This window comes from Stylophora pistillata, chromosome 12 (assembly GCF_964205215.1).
Source record: "Stylophora pistillata chromosome 12, jaStyPist1.2, whole genome shotgun sequence".
NCBI lineage: Eukaryota > Metazoa > Cnidaria > Anthozoa > Scleractinia > Pocilloporidae > Stylophora > Stylophora pistillata.
In genome coordinates, this window is record NC_142530.1 from 15,058,701 (window position 1) to 15,078,204 (window position 19,504).

The 19,504-nt window shown below is 39.4% G+C and overlaps 1 protein-coding gene and 1 pseudogene across 3 annotated transcripts in view; one reads left to right on the forward strand and one right to left on the reverse strand.

Annotated features, from left to right (window-relative positions):
* LOC148718943 (uncharacterized) overlaps positions 1 to 19,504 on the reverse strand; it is a 279,110-nt pseudogene that overhangs the window by 45,384 nt on the left and 214,222 nt on the right. The gene's annotated exons all lie outside the window — the stretch shown is intronic.
* On the forward strand, positions 136 to 17,807 carry LOC148718947 (furin-like protease 1). 2 transcript variants are annotated; one of them, XM_088740841.1, is made up of 16 exons: positions 136 to 360; positions 1,967 to 2,065; positions 2,251 to 2,367; positions 2,729 to 2,857; positions 3,928 to 4,004; positions 10,193 to 10,281; positions 11,049 to 11,224; positions 11,605 to 11,826; positions 12,149 to 12,249; positions 12,404 to 12,516; positions 12,985 to 13,102; positions 13,536 to 13,861; positions 14,032 to 14,163; positions 14,726 to 14,867; positions 15,061 to 15,151; positions 16,229 to 17,807. In XM_088740841.1, exons 1-15 carry the CDS (start codon positions 208 to 210, stop codon positions 15,131 to 15,133), a joined length of 2,067 nt encoding a protein of 688 aa, XP_088596967.1. In that variant the 5' UTR covers positions 136 to 207; the 3' UTR covers positions 15,134 to 15,151; positions 16,229 to 17,807. The 2 variants fall into 2 exon arrangements, with proteins under 2 accessions (XP_088596967.1, XP_088596966.1); XM_088740840.1 differs by having other exon boundaries at positions 137 to 360; positions 16,307 to 17,807.

The window sequence follows — 19,504 nt, forward strand, 5'->3', positions numbered from 1 at the left end:
TTTACTTGAAAATTTCTCTGTGGCTCGAAAGACTCTACTTTGAGGCCGGGAGTTTATCCAGAGTTTACCAGCGGGACCCTTAAAAATTATTAAAAGGAAGTAGTGGCTTAGCAGCCCCCCCTCTTCGATTGTTCAAATACAAACCACATTGAACGTAGAGAATCCATTCTTACTTAGTCCAGTGAACTCTGAATTCCGCGTTTGACCATGATGTGGTGGATGCATTTTGTATCTCTCTGTTATCTTGTTTTGAAAGTGGGCACCGTACAGTACTCGAATAGATGGTCAGTTCAAATTGACGGTGGGAATGAAGAAGCAGATAGATTGGCGAGTAAACATGGCTTCATAAACGAAGGAAAGGTAAGGAGATAAATAACAGAATGTTGGCCGTTTGAAATAGTGGTTGTAAGGACTTGCCTTCTTTACTTGCCTTTGACCACAAGAGCATGCGAAAGAACCACTTAAGACTATTGGGTAAATCGTGTTAATCATGAACAACTTCATTGCCTCTGCCGTGTCATATCTTTTTCTTTCCGTTGTAAGCAAATTAATGTTTTCGACTTTTCTCAAACTCCGCTTTTGAGCCTAATACTTTTGTCTGATTGCTTGCTTGCTTGGGGATCACACAGGGATCTGAGTTTTCGAGGGCGGAGTTTTCATGACATGTCCCAACTCTGCTTTTTACATGCGACGTAGAGAGGCTATTTTTGCGGTTGAATTTGTTGCCTTTGTGGATGTAGCGATGCTGAATTTGTTTTTCTCCTTTAAACTAGTCCGTTTGATAGCTCTAGAAGAATCGCTCCTCATCAAATTAAACCAGATATAAAATCGACTTATTGATTCTCAGCAGAGCAATATTTCGCTATAGCTTTGGTCACGTAGGATTGTACGGTGCTGGCCACACTTGTCATTTTTTAGTTGTACTTGTTTTTTTTAATTGACACTACGTCAGCGAAAAGAGTGGTAAGTTGCTCATACCAATCAGATCGTCTTAATAGAGCATGTATCTTGCAGCTATCAGATTGTATTAATAATACTATAATACACTTTTGGTCAGCACCCCAAGCGGTGACCATTTTCGTCACTATGGCCAGTGAAAACTAAATAATTATGGCAACTAGAATATGGCAACTAAAATTACAACACAAGTTGCCAACAGATTACAAAAAAAAAAAAAGAAAGAAATGAAACCAAAAAAAAGGAGGAGAAAATTGTGACAATTTATCAATCCTTGGTCTAATTATCAAATGAACAAATGACTGTATCTCCTTTCTTTCTCTTTTTCTCTGTGCTGTAACTCCCAAATATCACTAAACCTAAAACAAGAAATGATCAAGTTGATTTTGTTGAGATAAACTTCATTTTATATTAATTGTAGTATTGACTCTGCAGTAAGAGGTATCCAGTGACTAAACATCAAGTGATTGGAGATGTCATGTACAATATGGAAGGCTTTAATGCCAGTATTTCAGCTCACTTAAAGTGAGAGATGCAATTCTGACACATTTTCCCCTCTGTGTTTTAGCTATTAGATTTATGATTTTTTCAAAATTCTCTTATTCTACTAAAACTTGAAAATGACCTTGGTGGGTCAAAATGACATTCGCTTTTTATCATTTTTATTTTAACATTGATATCAAAGAAACTTCTCACTTTAGTTCAAATTGAAGGAAAGGATTCTTCATCAATTGTTATTTGCAGTAAGGAATTCTTCAAAGGAGAATTCTTTTCATGTCTTTATGACTTTGGCTACAAAGAATCCCAGGATGATCTGGTTTCACTAAATATGAACTCATATTGTTACAGGGCATATTTCTTCATTCTCTTTTTCCCCTCATTACACAGACTTGACTATACATAGTGTAATGTAAATTGTAAGTTTAGCTATTAAACCACCACCCAGCTTTCTTTCCTGGCAATACATTTTTTGTCATCAGGATTGTATCTATCTTGCTTTTCTTAATAGGTTCTGAATAATTACTACAGTTTTCAACATAAGAAGGTTATAACAAAATCCAGAGTACCTGCCACTCATGTGCAGGAGGGAATTTCTGCAGAGCCAAATGTAAGTTTCTTTGGACAGAAAGAGATTGAGTGAATCTTTCTTAGCTTATTGAACTTATACTAATGTGTACATTTTCATGTGAAAGGTAATTAACATATATTTATGACAAAGAGTGCAACACATGCGTCATTTCTTCTTACCTGTCACTACTTTTGTATCTTTTCTGCATGTTGAATTGCACATAGGTTAACTCAGTACAGCAGCAGGTAATAAAGACCCGTAAGTGGCTATCAACATCAACATCAAAATCTACAGTAACATTACCACCAAGGGATACAAATTGGACAGCTATGTGGTACATTGTGAGTGTGAACTTATCATGTCGGTATTAAATATTAACTGAATATTTATGCTCACTAGTGCGACCATATTTTACTCTCATACAGTTGTCAGTTAAAATTGTTCATCATAAAACTGCTTTTCCCCAGGTGGGAAAGAGGCATTGGCTTGTTGAATTTTAACAGGAAACTTTTCCTTTTCATAGTTCTAGTTTTTCAAAAAAAAACAAAAAAACAAGGAAACAACAAAAACAGTCTTTACCATAATGTAACATAATATTCATTTAGTCAGTAATAATGTAATCAAATGTTATCAGATGAACAGGTTATGGTGTAAGCTCCTCCATTTCAGTTCATTGTTTTGTTTGATTTTTTCCCATTTAAGAACAGAGATGATGGCCCAACCTACAATGTGATTGAGGTTTGGAAGAAGGGCATAACTGGCCAAGGTGTTGTGGTCACTGTGGTAGATGAAGGATTTGACCCAGATCACCCTGAGATTAAAGACAACTATGTAGGTGTATAAAGCAAATTAAGTGGCATCTGTTTCTCAGTTGATTTTGTTTTAGTATCACCTCATGTGAGGTGATTATATTGAAATATGATGTAATTCTCAACCAATCAGAGCTCACGTATCTGTATGATCACTAGATCAATTGTGCTAAACGAGCACATTTTCAAGTGAAGTGAAGGCTATTGTGTTTAGTATCCTTCAAGTATTTTTGCTACACACCAGAAAAAAACTTTATGAACAGCTTACTGGGATGTTCACTTTTCAGTGTTCTCTGGTATGATTTATGAACAAACAAGCATGTACCTCCTTTGAATACTTGCGGGTGTATGTATATACAAACACAGATATAATATAGCACAAAAGATGATTTAACTCATATATTCCTGCAAGCCAGGAATAAATGAACTGAAGCTGCATATTCCGGGCAAGTTGTCGGATAATAAACTTGTAATTTGACAGGCCAAAGTGGACAGTTTGACAACCTTCAAATATTTAATATTTATTTAAAGTGTTTAAAAGCATTTTAAGCCATCGGACAATAAAAGACCACTACTGACCAATGCTAGCCAATTAAGATGAACATTTCTCATAAAGAAGCAAATTTAGAGGTTCAGATTGAAAATGAACATGGACCAAATTAAGTGGTCAAGTGAATATTGGTTAGTATCAATAAGAAGGGCATTTGCTCCTACGATAGATTTTTAATTCCTGAATTTCTTGCATTTTGGTATTGGCTCAATTAATTGGTAATTAGACCTTGCATCATGCAATTCAGGATTAATTGTGTTCAACTTGGTAATTTTAAACTAGCCATGTTGTAAATGTTCGGCCAGTTTAAAATCACTCATCTATTGCTCCCTGAAATGTACTCCACTCACTGTCCTATTACCATTAGTAATAGTCAGCCCACCATCATGATAATAGGTCCGTGGTTGCAGGATTAAAGTGCATTGGCTAAACTTCATCACATGATGCATTTATTGTTTCACTTTTTGTATGTAAGAGTTACTCTCCTTTTACAATCGCAAGTACTCAATATTTTTTATTTTGATCTAACTTTTTCAATGTAGGATAAAGATGCAAGTTGGGATTTGCTAGAAAATGATACCTCTCCTCTGTCAAGGGACAAATTACTACCTCAATATGGGTAAGAAGTTATTTTTGCATAGTGTAAAGATGCCTTTATTCTAACAACCGGTTTTGTAACAACGACCCGAATCTCACGACCTCGTGCTCTCTTAAACAATACCATCCCATATATGGTAGTGATACCATATACGTGCATAGTAACGACACTACATCCCTCTCCTCTTTGAAATCATACAACGAACACAAAATGTCCGAAAATAAACACAACTGAATATAGAAAAAGAGTCACAAAAAGTGTCTAGGTTCCTAAAAGCCCTAAAATCCTATAAAAAGTTCTCATGGAGACGAGTGTCAGTCAAGAACATAGTCAGCAAGCTTGACTGGGCGTGTTCGCGCACGCTGGGGGTAGCATCTGGCAGGTGCATCATTGAGCTGCAACGGAGGACCATCACCGTTGGAGTTCTCTTTCCCTTCACTGGGGGTCTTGAAGTCGGGCACGCTCTTGAAGAATGAAGAATTCCTCGTATCGGGTTATACGGTGTCTCACCTTTCTTCTTTGTCTCGTCTCTCTTAACCAGTACAATGTCGCCTTCATTGATAGCCGATGGCTTGACTTACAGCCTGTTGTCCGCGTGCTCCTTTTATTTTAGCCTTTGCTGCTTGGTCACGCTGCCTGATAGCAGTGTCTGAGCAGGGTGTCATCATCCCAGGTAGCTTTGTCTTCATTGGCCTGCCGAACAGTGCTGCCGCCGGAGCATTCTTTGTAGTCCTGTGCGGCGTGGCGCGATAGTTCCTCAGCATTCTGTTTAATTCTTGCTTGTAGCTCTTGTTCTCCAACCTTACTGTCTTTACCACCTTTTTTACGGTGTGCACAAATCTTTCTACTTCACTATTGGCCCGTGCCCACTTTGGAGTCACCTTCCAGTGCTTAAAGCCAAGGTCATCTGCGAATGCTGTAAACTCCCAACTGTTGAACGGGGGCCCATTGTCAGATCTCACTACATCAGGGATTTCAAACTCTGAGATCACTTTGTCGAGCTTTGGTATGACCGTTGTTGCTGCGGTTGATTTCACAATCTCCACGACTGGGTACCTGGAGTAGTCGTCAGTAATCAAAAGGAGATACTCTTTTTTGGGGATCTCAGCAAAGTCAACGCTAAGTTATTTCCAAGGCGCTACAGGAAGTGGTGACATCTGTAAGGGCTCTCTCTTGCATTCCGGAGTAGCAATCAGGCAGGCTTCCCAAGGCTTCACCTTGCTTTCAACTCGTTTATCAATATGTGGAAACCAAACTTTCTCTCTTAACAGTGATTTGGTCTTCACGAGCCCTTGGTGGCCTTCGTGTGCGAGGTTGATCACGTGATCTTGTAGACTCTTTGGGATGACTATGCGGGTTACACGTTAAATAACGTTGCCAGACGTGCTTACGGTAAGCTCATCCTTCGCTCTCTCAAGAAAGCGAAACTCAACGGCATCATCACAGGGACGCTTGATTTCACGGTGCCAACTGCCGTTCACATTGGCTTCTGCTACAGTTTGCACAGTTGCATCCTGAGTGGCTGTCTCTATTTCTTGTGTCTTCAAAGCTTTGGGAGTAGAGGGGGTTTCGAGGTAGCTGACGTACTCCTCTGCGACTTTCTCTTGCCGGCTCGTTTCAGCCCGATGCTTTGCTGGGTGACTCGATAGGTAATCTGCAGGATTAACTTCTCTTCAATGCTTGACTGTGATTTGGTACGGCTGAAATCGCTGAGCCCATCTCTCGATTCTCGCAGGTGGCTTGAGACTCGGATTGCCGTAGATAGACACTAGAAGGTTGTGGTCAGTGTAGACCGGCTTCCCGTAGATGTACAGGTGTAAATGTTCACAAGCCCAAACTACAGCAAGGGCTTCGCGCTCTGTTTGGCTGTACGGCTGTTCGGTTGCTGTAAGAGAACAACTAGCGTAGGTGATCACCTGACTGTCCCCAATTTTCGGATTCACTTGAGAGAGGATGGCTGCCAAGCCAACTGGACTTATGTCGACAGATATCTCCGTATTCTTCTCGGGATCAAAGTGGGCAGTAAGGGGGGCGCTTACAAGTGCTTCTTTTAATTGGCTGACCGCATGGTCATATTCTTCTGTCCAACACCACGATTGGCCCTTGTGGGTGAGTTTGCGCAGGGGTTCTGTCTTAGTAGCATAGTCAGGGATGAATCTTGAACTGTAATTTGTCATTCCCAGAAGGCCGCAAACTTCTGATGCTGTTGATGGTGTCTGAAGATTTACGACATCTGCAACTTTGTTCGGGTCTGGCGAGATACCATCTTTGGAGAACACGTATCCAAAGAATTTCAACTTGTAATTTCTGAATTCGCACTTGCTCTTGTTCAGGGTCAGACCTTTCTCTCTAAGTCGCTGGAACACAGCTTTCAAGTTCTTGTCGTGCTCTTCGAGCGTCTTTCCAAACACTAGTATGTCGTCACTGATGTTAATTGCGCCACCAATGCCTTCAAGCGTCTCGCGGATTACGTTTTGAAAAATCTCAGCGACACTTGAAATACCAAAGTTAAGACGTTTGTACCTTATAAGACCCATGTGTGTACTGAAGGTGGTGATGTACCTTGATTCGGGTGCCAGTTCAAGCTGGTTGTAGCCCTGATTGAGATCTAGTTTGCTGAAAACTCTGGCTCCTTATAAGTCGCCGACCATCTCTTTCACCGTGGGGGTGACATGGCGTTCACGTTTGACTGCCTTGTTTGCCCGGCCGATGTCAATGCACACTCGTACCTTGCCTGGAGATTTTGGTTTAGGTGCGACCACGATTGGGGGCACCCAAGGCGTAGGGCCTTCAATACGCTCTATTACGCCTAACTCTTCGTCTCGCTTTAGCTGCTCCTCTGGCTGTCTACGTACATGGAATGGGACTCTTCTGTGCGGCTGCGCAATGGGTTTTGCCTCCTCGTTGATGTGCAATTTTATCTGATAGTTCTTGAGTTTGCCTAGCCCGTGAAACAGGTCGTCATATTCTGCTACTAGACCCGAGGGTGTTACTGCTTCCAGTTTGGACGGTAGGAGTTTGACTTGCTGAACTGTCTGAAGCAGACTAAGGTCTTGTGAAGTCTTCCAGCTGAACAGAGAGCCACTGGATTCCTTCACTATATAGAACTTGGCGCGCAGCTTTTTCGTCTCTTACTCATGTGTGGTACTGAATTTTCCCAGGACACCAAGGGGAACTTTTGACTGGTAACCGTAGATTTTTACATTACTCGGTTCAAGCTTGGTACAGTTGGGTAACCTGCGGTATTCTTTTTCATCCAGGATGTTTATGCTCGCTCCAGAGTCAGCCATAAGCGTTACTGGCAGTTCATGTACCTTGATCTTGAAGAGAGGCTGATCCTTCAGGGTCTTCGTGCTCAGAGAAAATGTGTATGCTTCACCTTCGTCACTTGATTCGTCCTCATTCACTTTGGTCACTGTGGGCCGGCGTTTGTTTTGGCTACTTCCTTTTCTTTTGGATCGACATAGAGCCTCGAAGTGGTTTAACTTGCCACGGCCCCGACAAGTTACTTGATGAGCGGGACAGGACGTTTTTCTTCCAGGATGGGGGTAGTCTCCACCGCAGTTTCGGCATTTATCACTTGATTTCTGGATCTTGTGACTATCGCCGCTTGACTTCCGGTTGCGTGACTTCTTGTCAGTTGCACGTCCGCCATCTTTGCTTGTGCCAGCTTTAGCGTTCCAATTTCGTGGACTTCGATAGCTATCGTGTGACGACAATTTTTTTACGGTTTGAGTCTCTTCTATGTTGGCGGCTTGTTTTTGTGATAGCTCAATGGCTCTTCCGGCATCTAACAGTTGCGTCAGAGTGTACTACGGATTCTCGAGCGCTTTTGTGCAAAGCCTGTGGGAACTACAACTTTGAACAATCTGTGTTTTTATGTCGCGGTTGACGTCGGCAAATTCACAGGTCGCTGCTAGTTGCCTTAGTCTTGTGTGGAAGGCTGAAATGTGTTCATTTGACTCTTGCTTCGCCTGACGGAAAACATAAATCTCGTACTCATGGTTCTGTTTGGGAGTGAAGTAATTTGTTAGGGCTTGTACAGCTTTCTCGAACGTGTCTTCACCTTCGCACGGTGTGGTATCAGGTAACGTGTCAAAAATTGTGTTCGTGGCTTCGCCGGCATAATGGAGCAACAACGCTCGCCTCTTTTTCTTGTCTGTGACGTTTATCGCAAAGAGTAAATTGCGGAATCTTTGAAAGCCATTTCTTCCACTATCGATCTATTTTGGTGATCCCGTGCTCGTCGCCAGTGTAAAGATGCCTTTATTCTAACAACCGGTCTTGTAACAACGACCCGAATCTCACGACCTCGTGCTCTCTAAAACAATACCATCCCATATGTGGTAGCGATACCATATACGTGCATAGTAACGACACAACACATAGTTACTCGATTACTTACTTTAATTCTGTTTTTAAAGTTTTCTGCATAAACAGTCATGATGGAAGCTTTTATCATTAAAATCTGGAATATCAGCCATTCAGTTTTAAGGATATCTTACCATTGAAGTGGTAACTGATTGTGAATATATGAAAATCATACGTGTCAGGGTTTTTACACAAAACCTGGAAAGTCATGGAATTGTATAATTTCATTTTCCAGGTCTGAAAAGTCACTGAATTTACGTTTGGCACCAGGAAAATCATGGAAAGTCGTGTAAATTCAGCAGGCTTTCTATGAGTGCAAAGCAATGTAGATCCAAAGTTTTGACATTCCCTAAAATGCATTCTTTGTTTTAAAAAGAAACTATCTTTTGCATCGAAAACGCTTCACATCGAAAAATTTTTTTTTCGATGCCTGTACGTCAAATGTACCGCTTGCAAGAAGAAAAACCGATGAACTGATGAAATGACGCGCTTGATTAGCGCCAGCACAGGCATAAATGGTGAAATTTTTTTTCCGTCCTATCTCTCAAACAAGCACAGTGACCTATCTTTTTTATTGTATTTTTGGGAACAGACATTATTAGGGAATTTCTCTAATAATTTAAGAAAATTGTTCGATAATTTTTCCTGCCAAATTACTTAAACTGTTAATCGTAAAATTACCAAACTTTTAACCGTTAGCCGTAAAAGCCATGTGTTAGGAATGCGCGTTGGAAGTTTAGAGAGCACGAGAGAAGTGTAAGAGTTTTTCTTGGCACGTTCAGTTAAAAGCATGAACCTATTCTTTTATAACATAGCGGACACAACTTGTGCTGGAGAAAAGAGACTTATTTTTGTGTCGGGTCTACCAGGTAATCGCGGTCAACCCAAAAACTATGACTAAAAGACAAGGCAAATATTACCAAGCTATTTGTCGAGACCAAAGCTCTATTGAAAGAATTGTAAATTTGCTGAGAAGTAAGTTAAAAAGAACGAAATGCTTGCATGTACGAGACTTAATAGATTCAGCATGCTTGAATCATTGTTTATTAGAATTCACGGCCAGAAGATTGCGTACGTTCCTGACGAAAACTCTGAAATTGTACGATTTTGAAGTTAAATGTAACGCGCGTTGTCATTGGTTCAAAGAGCGTGCTCTATCAGAGTACAAAACACAGAGCTCAGCCGAAGCTGTCATGCTATCTGCCAATTTGTACTATGCCCGACCATTTCCCGTACTTCTCTCTAGCCTTTTTTCGTTAATTAGAATCGAAATTTTGGAACAAACAAGTTGGCAAGTAGCCACAGAACAACAAAACAAAGCTTTATAAACATGCCAAGCTGTGAAGATAGTGTTTTTCACTGCCGGAAATAAACATCTGGACATAAGAAGATAGAGTTAACCATAATTGCCTCCTGGTTAGCTCAATTGGTAGAGCGCCGGACTGTTGTGCGGGAGGTCGAGGGTTCAAGCCCCGGCCGGACCAACACTGAGGGTCTTAAAATAACGGAGGAGAATTTGCTACCTTTCTATAATATCGAAAAATGGATAGATATTCTAGTCTTCTCGGATAAGGACGAATAAACCGTAGGCCCCGTCTCCTGCAGGGTTAGGGGTAGGAGACGTTAATTTCCCCCACACGAGATAACTGTGTGATGGATGTCCTCCCCTGGGGTGGGATGGGTGGGTTTAGTGGGCCCGCAGTAATTGGCGCAAGCTGTTGCGGGGTCCCTGCCTGTCGGCGAATCTAATAAATTAATAATTATTTTCACCAGGAATTAAAAATCGAAGCGTTAAACAGTAATGGGCTCCATTGATGTAATTATATCTGTTAAAACAGGCATGGTGAGAACTCTGCAGGTGTTATAGCTGCTGTGGCTAATAATAATAGGTGTGGAATGGGTCTGGCATACGACGCAAAAATTGGAGGTAAGCCTGGTCTTCCTTTGTAAGTACTATTCCAGAAACCGTCTTTCAGGCGTTTGGTGAACACTCTGATGAAAGAGCGTTAAGTGTGCTAGAAAGTAGTAGTTCTCGCAGAAATGGCTTTCAGAATAACTAATCGTGTTCCAAACGAGAATCGAAAAAGATTTGTTAGGGTATTTGAAGATGAGTACGAAGACTACCTTTTGGTTGCAGATACCTTAGGAGTGAACAGGTCTACAGCGAGAGGCATTAGAGGTGGAAGAAATATTAATGCATTAACTGTCCGAAAATGCGCTACATGAATTATGTTTATGCAAACCTACATCCCGCGTTGCCTAAACCGCGAAGCAATAAGCAATTACTGGAACACAAACCTCACTGAAATTCCAAAGTTGTTAATGTAGCTGTCAGAACTGTCATGGTTGATTGCACAATAGCCGTAAAGAATGTGCTTTACTTTGAAATGAAAGTATATTGGTGTAAATGAATTTGTAAATACCCTAAATGAAATTTAAAACCGTCATAATTATGGTATTCTTGCTAACTTGATGGCACTTTCGTGTTATTTAACTCCATTAGCGCCCCGCTAATGAAAAATTATTTTGCGTTCTTGAAGGGCAGAAGGTGTAAAGCAAGGATACCTTAAATCCCTATCGCACAGTCAATTTAGTCAAAAAACGATTTATTCGGCCTCTGAAGGTGGGAAGTAATCTTAACCGAGACAGAAGAACTTACTTTCAACAGATTTCCCATTTGCTTATTCCCTATAGGTATCCGGCTGTTTTATGATGAAATGGCTACAGATGCTCAGGAGGCCAAAGCGCTAAGCTTTAAAAGAAACCACATTGATATTTACTCAAACAGCTGGGGACCAGAAGACAACGGATATGAAGTTGACGGCCCAGGCCGTTTAACACAGATTGCATTAGAAGAAGGTGCAGAGAGGGTATGTAGTAGCTATTTAATTAAAGTGTAATTTGAGAGACGCGATATTATCTAGAACTGGATAGTTTTTTACGGTGGCCCACAAAGGACATCACTGCAACAAATTGAATGATTCCTTGCTTACAACTGAAATGCTTCGAATTAAACAAGCATAACTGAAACTAGTTAAGATGTTATCATCGTATTGTTTGACCAAGTGTTAACTATATACTTGTTTGGTTAAAGGGTGGGGGACGGTTCTTTTAGATTTGACATTATGGATATTTGTCCGGCCAGAAAAGTGTTGTGTTGAGCGAAAACAGTTTTGATCGGACAACTTGGCCGGCGCTAGTCGAGTAATTATTTCTAACTTGTTAACTGAAGGTCCCCTCCCTTTTTTAGGGTCGAAATGGCAAAGGTTCAATCTATGTGTTTGCCGCAGGAAATGGAGGACGCTTTGTTAAGGACTGTTGTTCATTTAATGGTTATGCCAACAGTATTTACACAATTGCTATAACAGGTGTTAAGAGTGATGGTGTAGTTCCGAGCTATGGTGAACACTGCGCAGGGATTATGGCAGTTACCTATAGTCGGAGTACCTTTGGAAAAGATACAAGTCCAGTTGTAAGTTAAAGAGAGAGAGAGTGAGTGAAGGGGAGAAAGAGGGGGAGAGAGAGGAAGAGAGAGAGAAGGGGGAATGGGTTTGACGGTGGTAGGGATGGTAGGGCGAGGGTAATTACCATAATGATAAATTTCTTTACTCATATGCATGTTTGCATTGTTATCGTAGGGATAAAAATTGGTTCTATTAGGGAAATAATGATTGTTTCCTAGGTCGCAGCTACTTAAGATGACTAACTATTATCTATTCTGACATAAAACTACGAAACTGTGATTCTGGCTTCCTAAGCTTGTCATTTAATTGTGATAAACTGAATTGTTACAGGTAACTGCGGGTCTTGGAGACAAATGTGACAGCACTTTTGGGGGTAGTTCAGCAGCAGCAGCTATGGCATCTGGACTCATTGCTCTAACACTAAGTGCGAAGTGAGTAATCTGCCTGATTATAACACGTAGTTTAAAGCCAAAGTTATTACCTTACATGGCCATAGTTGCCCTTTGACTCCAGTTATTCTGACGCAAAACCCAAAGGGGCCAATGACAACAGCAAAAACAAAAAGTTTTTATTTTTCTCCAAAAGTAAAGATCTCACATGGAGGGATGTTCAGCACATTATTGTGCGCAGTGCTAGACCCGCTGCTGTGAAAGGTGTCAAAGAAGGCGACTGGACTGTGAATAAAGTTGGTTTAAGGGGTGAGTGATAGGTTTTTATCCGCTTTTTATTTGTGCTACCCAAGTTAGCTGTTTTCTATAAATAAATACTGATGTACAATCCAGAATGATGACCCGTTTGACCGGGATGTTCCTAAAATACTTAGTTGGTTCGTAGGTAGTAAATTACATGTCACCTTTAATTACTAGTAATCTATGAGTTGAATGTGTCCAACAATCTCCGCTCGTCTCACAATAGTCCGAGTGGATTTTCTTCATTTCCCTGCATCCGAATTTAAAGCTTCTAATTTGACATCAATAGTATGTACAATTAATATTGAACAATTACAAAGTATTAGCACAAACAAGTCTGTACATTATTAAAAAAAGTAAACCACTAATTTTGAACTCCTTCCAACCGATCACGACGTGGTAATTCCCTGAATTTTTTGTGATTTTCTTGAGTGTTGTTCTTACACGGTCTTGTCTGTGATGTTGATTGTAACGCAGTTAATGACTACGTTGGCTTTGGCCTGATGGACGCTAGCAAGATGGTTTCACTGGCAGCTAATTGGTCAACGGTGCCAGAAAAAAGCAGTTGCACTATCGAACGCATTGGTGTAAACAAGTATGTTAAAAATCTTTAATTTCGTCTTTCAATAAATGTGGGTTCTAATTTGTTTACTTGATAAATATATATAATTTTTGTTTTGTTTTGGTTTGATACGCTCCTCCAGAATTTGGATGTTTAGTGTGCGCTAAGAAGTATACGTTTTTTAGAACAAACATCGAGGAATTTAAACACCCAAGTCCGTAACAACCACAGCTTGAAGTCGCATGCAAAAGTTGTTAAGGCTGAAAAGCAATATTTTGTGACATTGTACGTAAATTGATGCAGCTATATATAGCTCGCGATAAACTGAATATTTCAGAGAATTGGATGTCTCGCATCATTAGTACCTTAGGAGGCCAATTCTCTTGGAAGTCACGTGATTGAAAACTCCTTAACCTACAGCCAGAAGGCGAATACCCTGGATATTGGCTTATTTTCTTTCTTTAAGGCAGATCCCGTCCTATGAGCCATTGGACGTGTCAGTTGATTTGACAGACATGGAGAGAGTTTGCAATGGAGTTATGATTAACTTTTTGGAGCATGTAGAAGTCAAACTCAACCTGAACTATACCCGCCGTGGAGATTTGGAGATAAAATTAACATCACCAAGCGGAACTGAAACCAATCTGACACATTATCGACTCTCTGATAGCTTTCTCAAATTAAAAGAGTTAAAGAATTGGGTCGTCATGACATTGCATCTTTGGGGTGAGACTGCGAAGGGAGAGTGGAAACTTACGATAAAGAACTCACAAACGCAGCGTGCCAACAAAGGTAAGTAGCTGACTTAAGACACCCAAATAGGTATTCATTAAAATGATATTTTTCAAGAACGCTGTGTCCGTAGATTTCGTTTAGACTCTACGATTTTCGGTATCCTCGCTTTACTTTTCATCCTTTTCATAGTTTCCATTTAATTTTTTTTTCCTTTTTTTTGTGACAAGGAATCCTCTTTGACTGGTCGCTGATTTTACACGGAACGAAAGATAACCCACTTGATGCAAACACTCATTTGCCTCAGGTGCCAGATAGCTCTCATCCAGAGGATCAACCAACAACACCTACGCCCGAAGCAGGTAAAACGCCGGCAAACAAAGCACCGACTTCAGGATTTACAATTGAGACTTAATCCTCTGTAGTGAGCCATTACATAATATCCCGTGCAATTCATCAAGTTTGCCCAATTGCCCGATGAAACCTATTTTAAACTCTTGAGTTGATTGAAGCTTTGTGAGACTGAAGTATCTTGACAGAGAACTCGACACTATAATTAACCAGCTGGTCCTCTCCACAATTCGATATTTTGTGCGCCAACCATTAGGCTAGAGCGTAAGCTAAAATATGGGCAACACAAAGACAGGTAAATAACCAAACAAACGGAGAAGAAAAAAAAAAAAAAAAAAAACCGAAACAGCTTGTTTCTCTTAAGGTGAGCTCCCTTTAGGTCAATATCGCTTGAATGTCGCTCTCTTGAACCACCACTTTGTTTCTCATGTTGGTTAGTACTTCATATCAAAACTGTGGTTATCGTCATTCAAACACCTGTAAATTGGCTTTATATTTTCCAATAGGATAATTTAACACTTATAAAAAGTACAACTACACAGCGCATAACGTAGTCTTCTTTCCTCTCCAAAGGTTTCTCTTGGACAATCATTGTAGTTTCGGTAACTATTTTGGTAATTTTACTCGTCACTTTTTGGATTTGCTTTAAATGTGGTTGGAGTTTGATGATGTGGAAACTGTTGTGCCGGGTACACTGTAGCTGCTCGAAGCTAAGGTAATATTTGTTTGGAAAATCTTAAATACATATCTGTGAATTTAATAAAGATCTGTTCAAGTTTAAACTTGTTACCAGGGGGGACATTACCTCATGTCTCGCGATTTATGGAGAATTTATGCATTATTTCTTTATTTTAAATTGTGTCAGCCCAGAGCATTAAATTTGGGTCAAATATATATTTTTGTTGTAGTCATGGAAATCCTGTTGGAAGTTATCACTCAGAGAACCAACCAGAAGCCATGGGAAAAGCCACCCCAGTATAATTGGACTTAAATAATCAAGTAAGAGTCTGCAGTAGTAATAATAATAATAATAATAATAATAATAATAATAATAATAATGATGATGATGATGATAATAATAATAATAAAATTTTTTTAAAAAATCAAACTATTAACACTCAAAGCAAATATCTATTTACAAGTTAAAAGTAAAAGAAAAAACCACCTAATAGTAGTTCCGATTTCAATCAAAATTCTATTTACATTGTAATCCTTTACATCATCATCAATACTATTATTTTCGATATTAAAATAAAAATGCGTCTTTATTGTTCAGAAGATAAGATTCTACATTCTTTGATGTTCGGGTATGCCACCCAAATGCAGAATCCTATTTTGAAAAGACTCCCGAGCAAGTTTACAGGCAGCATGAGAGTGAGAAGAAACGTCAGTATGCCAACAGGGTCGTGGAGGTCGAACAAGGAACCTTTACGCCTTTAATATTTAGTACAACAGGTGGAATGGGTACAGAATGCAAAATATACCATAAACGTTTAGCTGAGTTAGTTTCAAATAAGAAGGGAGAGAGCTATGCAAGCACCATGTCATGGATTAAAGCCAAGGTGTCATTTGCGCTCATTCGTTCGGCCTTGCTGTGCCTGAGAGGATCACGATCCATCAGAAGAACCCTCAATATCATCGACTTGGACTTATCCCTCAACAACGCTACCGCCTGCCCAAGTTTTTAGTTTTGTGAATTTTACCAAGTTTTATATATACTTTATTTTAGGGCTAGTGTAATCTTATCTTCCTAACAATAATATTGATGATGACGAAAAAGATTAGAATGTAAATAGGATTTTGAATAATACTTATAATAATAATAATAATAACATAATAATAATAATAATAATAATAATAATAATAATGTAATAACAAATAATATAATATAATAACAAAATGAGGCGAGATACTTGACATGATCATCCCACTTCTAGGTGTCAGTCATGTGAACCCCAAGTAATTTAACAGAGTTAACACGCTCGGGGGGTTTGTCTCCTACATATAAATGTTTAGGACGTTCAGCAAGGGAATGGTAAGACAACATCTGAGGAGATGAAAACAACATACACTTAGTCTTTGCAGGGTTCAGCGCCAAGTTGGAGTCCTGGGACCAGTTTGTGATACTTACAAGAGTCTCATTCATGTCCACAGCTCTTGAGTCCCTGGACACCAAAATGGCTGTACAGTAAGGTGTCGTACGCATGCTGGATGCATTCCATCGATGGTGGAGTGACCATGTAGATCTGATAGATATAAGTTAAAAATCATCGGTCCCAGGATGGACGCCTGTGGAACGCCATACTGAGACGAATGTTACGAGGACTTCCTATCGTCGATCTGCACGAACTGGGAGTGGCCAGATAGAAACATTTAAGTTTTATTTGTAATGCACTGAATATTTCGCTTCTCTGTAAGTGGTCGAAAAGCGTCTCGTAACTGATTAATATCTTAAGTTGAAGCATTACGTCAGCCACCAAGAAGGTCTTCCTTCAGGAATTAATTCAAAATTAGATAGCCTTTTACTTTGTTACTGAAGAAGGGATAAACGTGATCTTTCACCAAGCTGTATCAGAGAACACTCGAAAGTCAATAGCAGTCGTGACTAGCTGATCGTTTATATTTCCTCCCTTGCGGCACAAAAAGGATAAGAGGGATAATTAAGACTATGACCTTAGGATATTTGGCGCGAGAGTATGCTCGTGTGTATCCAGTGGATGATAGCTGCTGTTTCGAACATTGTTTTCGACCTTTGTCACTTGTAATGCTAATACTGTCAAATGTGTGTCCAGATGTCATCCTCAAATAGAAGCTAATAAGTTCTTAATATTTTAAGTTATTACGCGCGCTCCCATTGACCAATAGGTTTATTTATTTGAAACTATCAAAGCGCGGCTGTGACGTCACCCCGTCTGTGTTTTGAATGACGTTTGACACCATTTATAAAAGAAATGGGTGACTTTTTTCTCAGTGTTAGCATAGCCTCATCTAAACACTTGGCGGGAGTTGGGAGGATTCGGGAAAGTTATATAAACCCCCGACTACGTATTTCTTCAATTCTCCTAACCCATTTTAGATATACACATAGATATTAAAGCTATAGAAGACATTTTCCGTGTTTATAAAGCCTCTTCTAACCCGTATGGATGAACAGGGATGTAATCCCTGATGAGGTGAGCAATCGCGAAACAGGCTTGTAGGGATGAAAGCGTAGTCTATGTATTTTTGCTAACTCAACACACGCACACGTGTGTGTGTGTGTGTGTGTGTGTGTGTGTGAGGTCTGTGTTTCGATTTTTCCTCATAGCAGTGCTTGATACATAAAAGTAGTGCGCGATTTATGTTGAGTAGAAAAATACAAGCTTGCATTTTAAAGCGTAAAAAGAAATGAGAGTGGGAATTCGAGGAGTCCTCTCACATATGTTGCTTTTAAATTATTACTACGAGTCACTGTTACTAAATGACAGAGGAAATTACTCTTTTGTAGGTTAATTGGTTATGGTGGCCAACAATGGCCTCTATGTGGTTTTACGTAACTCACAGTTTTCCTCGAGCATCGCTGAAGTGATTGCCCTAATTAAATGATTTGAGATTAACGAAAGAACTATTTTAATGTATATATGTAAATTAATAAAATGAAAATTCGGTAAAGAAGTCTCGCCTAGGCTTAATAACATGAGCACCTTATTTGGTTGTTTTCTATCTGGATTTTGCCCCCTGTGTTTGGAATAAGTGTTAAAATGCAGGTCTTTTTGAAGGAATTGACACGTGGAGTGAAGTAGCGAATTTGATTGGTCAAAGCGAAACGTCAAAGCACGTGAGAAATGCGTGAATAATCAACTGATATGAAGCATTTAGCTCCATATGAAACTTTTTAGTGGGGTTGTATTACTTCTGTAAAGTTTAGGTTGTCTGCCAGCAAAAGTCATTTAATGCGGGAAAGCCGAATAAATGGTGAATCAATGAACACTGGAAAATACCGTTTAAACACAAGATGTAATTCATAGTGAAGTAAAGTGAAGTGAAACTTTATTTAAGGAGGAAGCCACATCACCCTTGGGTGGTTTTCATGATGGACTTCCATATAAAAATAAAAAAAATAAAAAATCCTATTATTTAAAAAATCCTATTATTTACCGATGTCTTCAGTGATCCATTGAAAGAGTTCCATTCATTAAAAAACATAGATATAAGTTGACTTATAGATTACCCTCAGGTAGTTTTTTACTGTAGGGAGAGAAAACATAGATTTATTTCTTGTATTATGGGCGTGAATCTCCTCATGCTTAATTGAAATCATTATTCCTCATGCATAATTGAAATCATTTCAATTTCCTCATGCATAATTGAAATCATAATTTCTTGTAGTATAATTAAAAATAAAAGATAACCTATGAAATTTTCTCCTATAATCTAAATCTTTCCAGCCCAGTGACTTCAGTGCATCATGACTTGAAGTAAAAAGGGGTTTATTAGTTATTAATTCCGCAGCCTTATTTTGAAAAATTTGGAGTCTGTTCATAAGGATGCAATTACACCTATCACCCCACACCACGCCAGCGTAATCAAAAATTGGTAGAACAATTGTTTTGAAAATAATCTCCCTAGATTTATTAGGTAGTAAGTGCTTAGTACGTTTTATCATTCCTAAGCGTTTTGAGACTTTGCTGCATATTAAGTCAACGTGGTCAGACCAGGCAAGATTTTCATTAATCCCAACTCCTAAATATTTGTAATGCCTAGTTCGTTCAATGCTTTCATCATTAATGTTCAGGTTTACTTGTCGCAATGGCTTCAGTCACGAGTCTCTTTTGACCACCAATCAGCATTAGCTTTGACTTTTTGATATTAAGGGTAAGTCTATGCTTATTTAATCAGTCTTTAACCGTGATTTAAGTCTTCATTTAATTTGGCTTCCAAATCAATAGCAGTTTGAGATGAGCAATAAATAGCAGCGTCGTCAGCAAACAAAGAAGCTTGGCAGTTTTTCAGGACATCAGCAAGATCATAGAGAACTTCTGAAAGCAAAGAAAAGGACATTTAACATGGCAGTCGACGCAAGAGTAAATATAACTTGCTGATCTTTTCAACTTTTCCCAAAAGAACAATCACAAGGCAAAAACGAGATTATCGATCAAATATGCCATATGAAATTGCTTTGCGCAAATTTTACCGAAATGGGTAAAAACTGGCCCTTTCAAAACAAATGATCTACAATGTAGTGATAATTTCATGTTAGGTCCTCAGCTGACGGCCTAAAAAAGGATGGTGGCCTGAGCGCCAGTAATCCGGCGAGGGCATTAGGCACCCTTTCAGACTTACTAAGGGTGAATTTAAAATTTATGATATGAG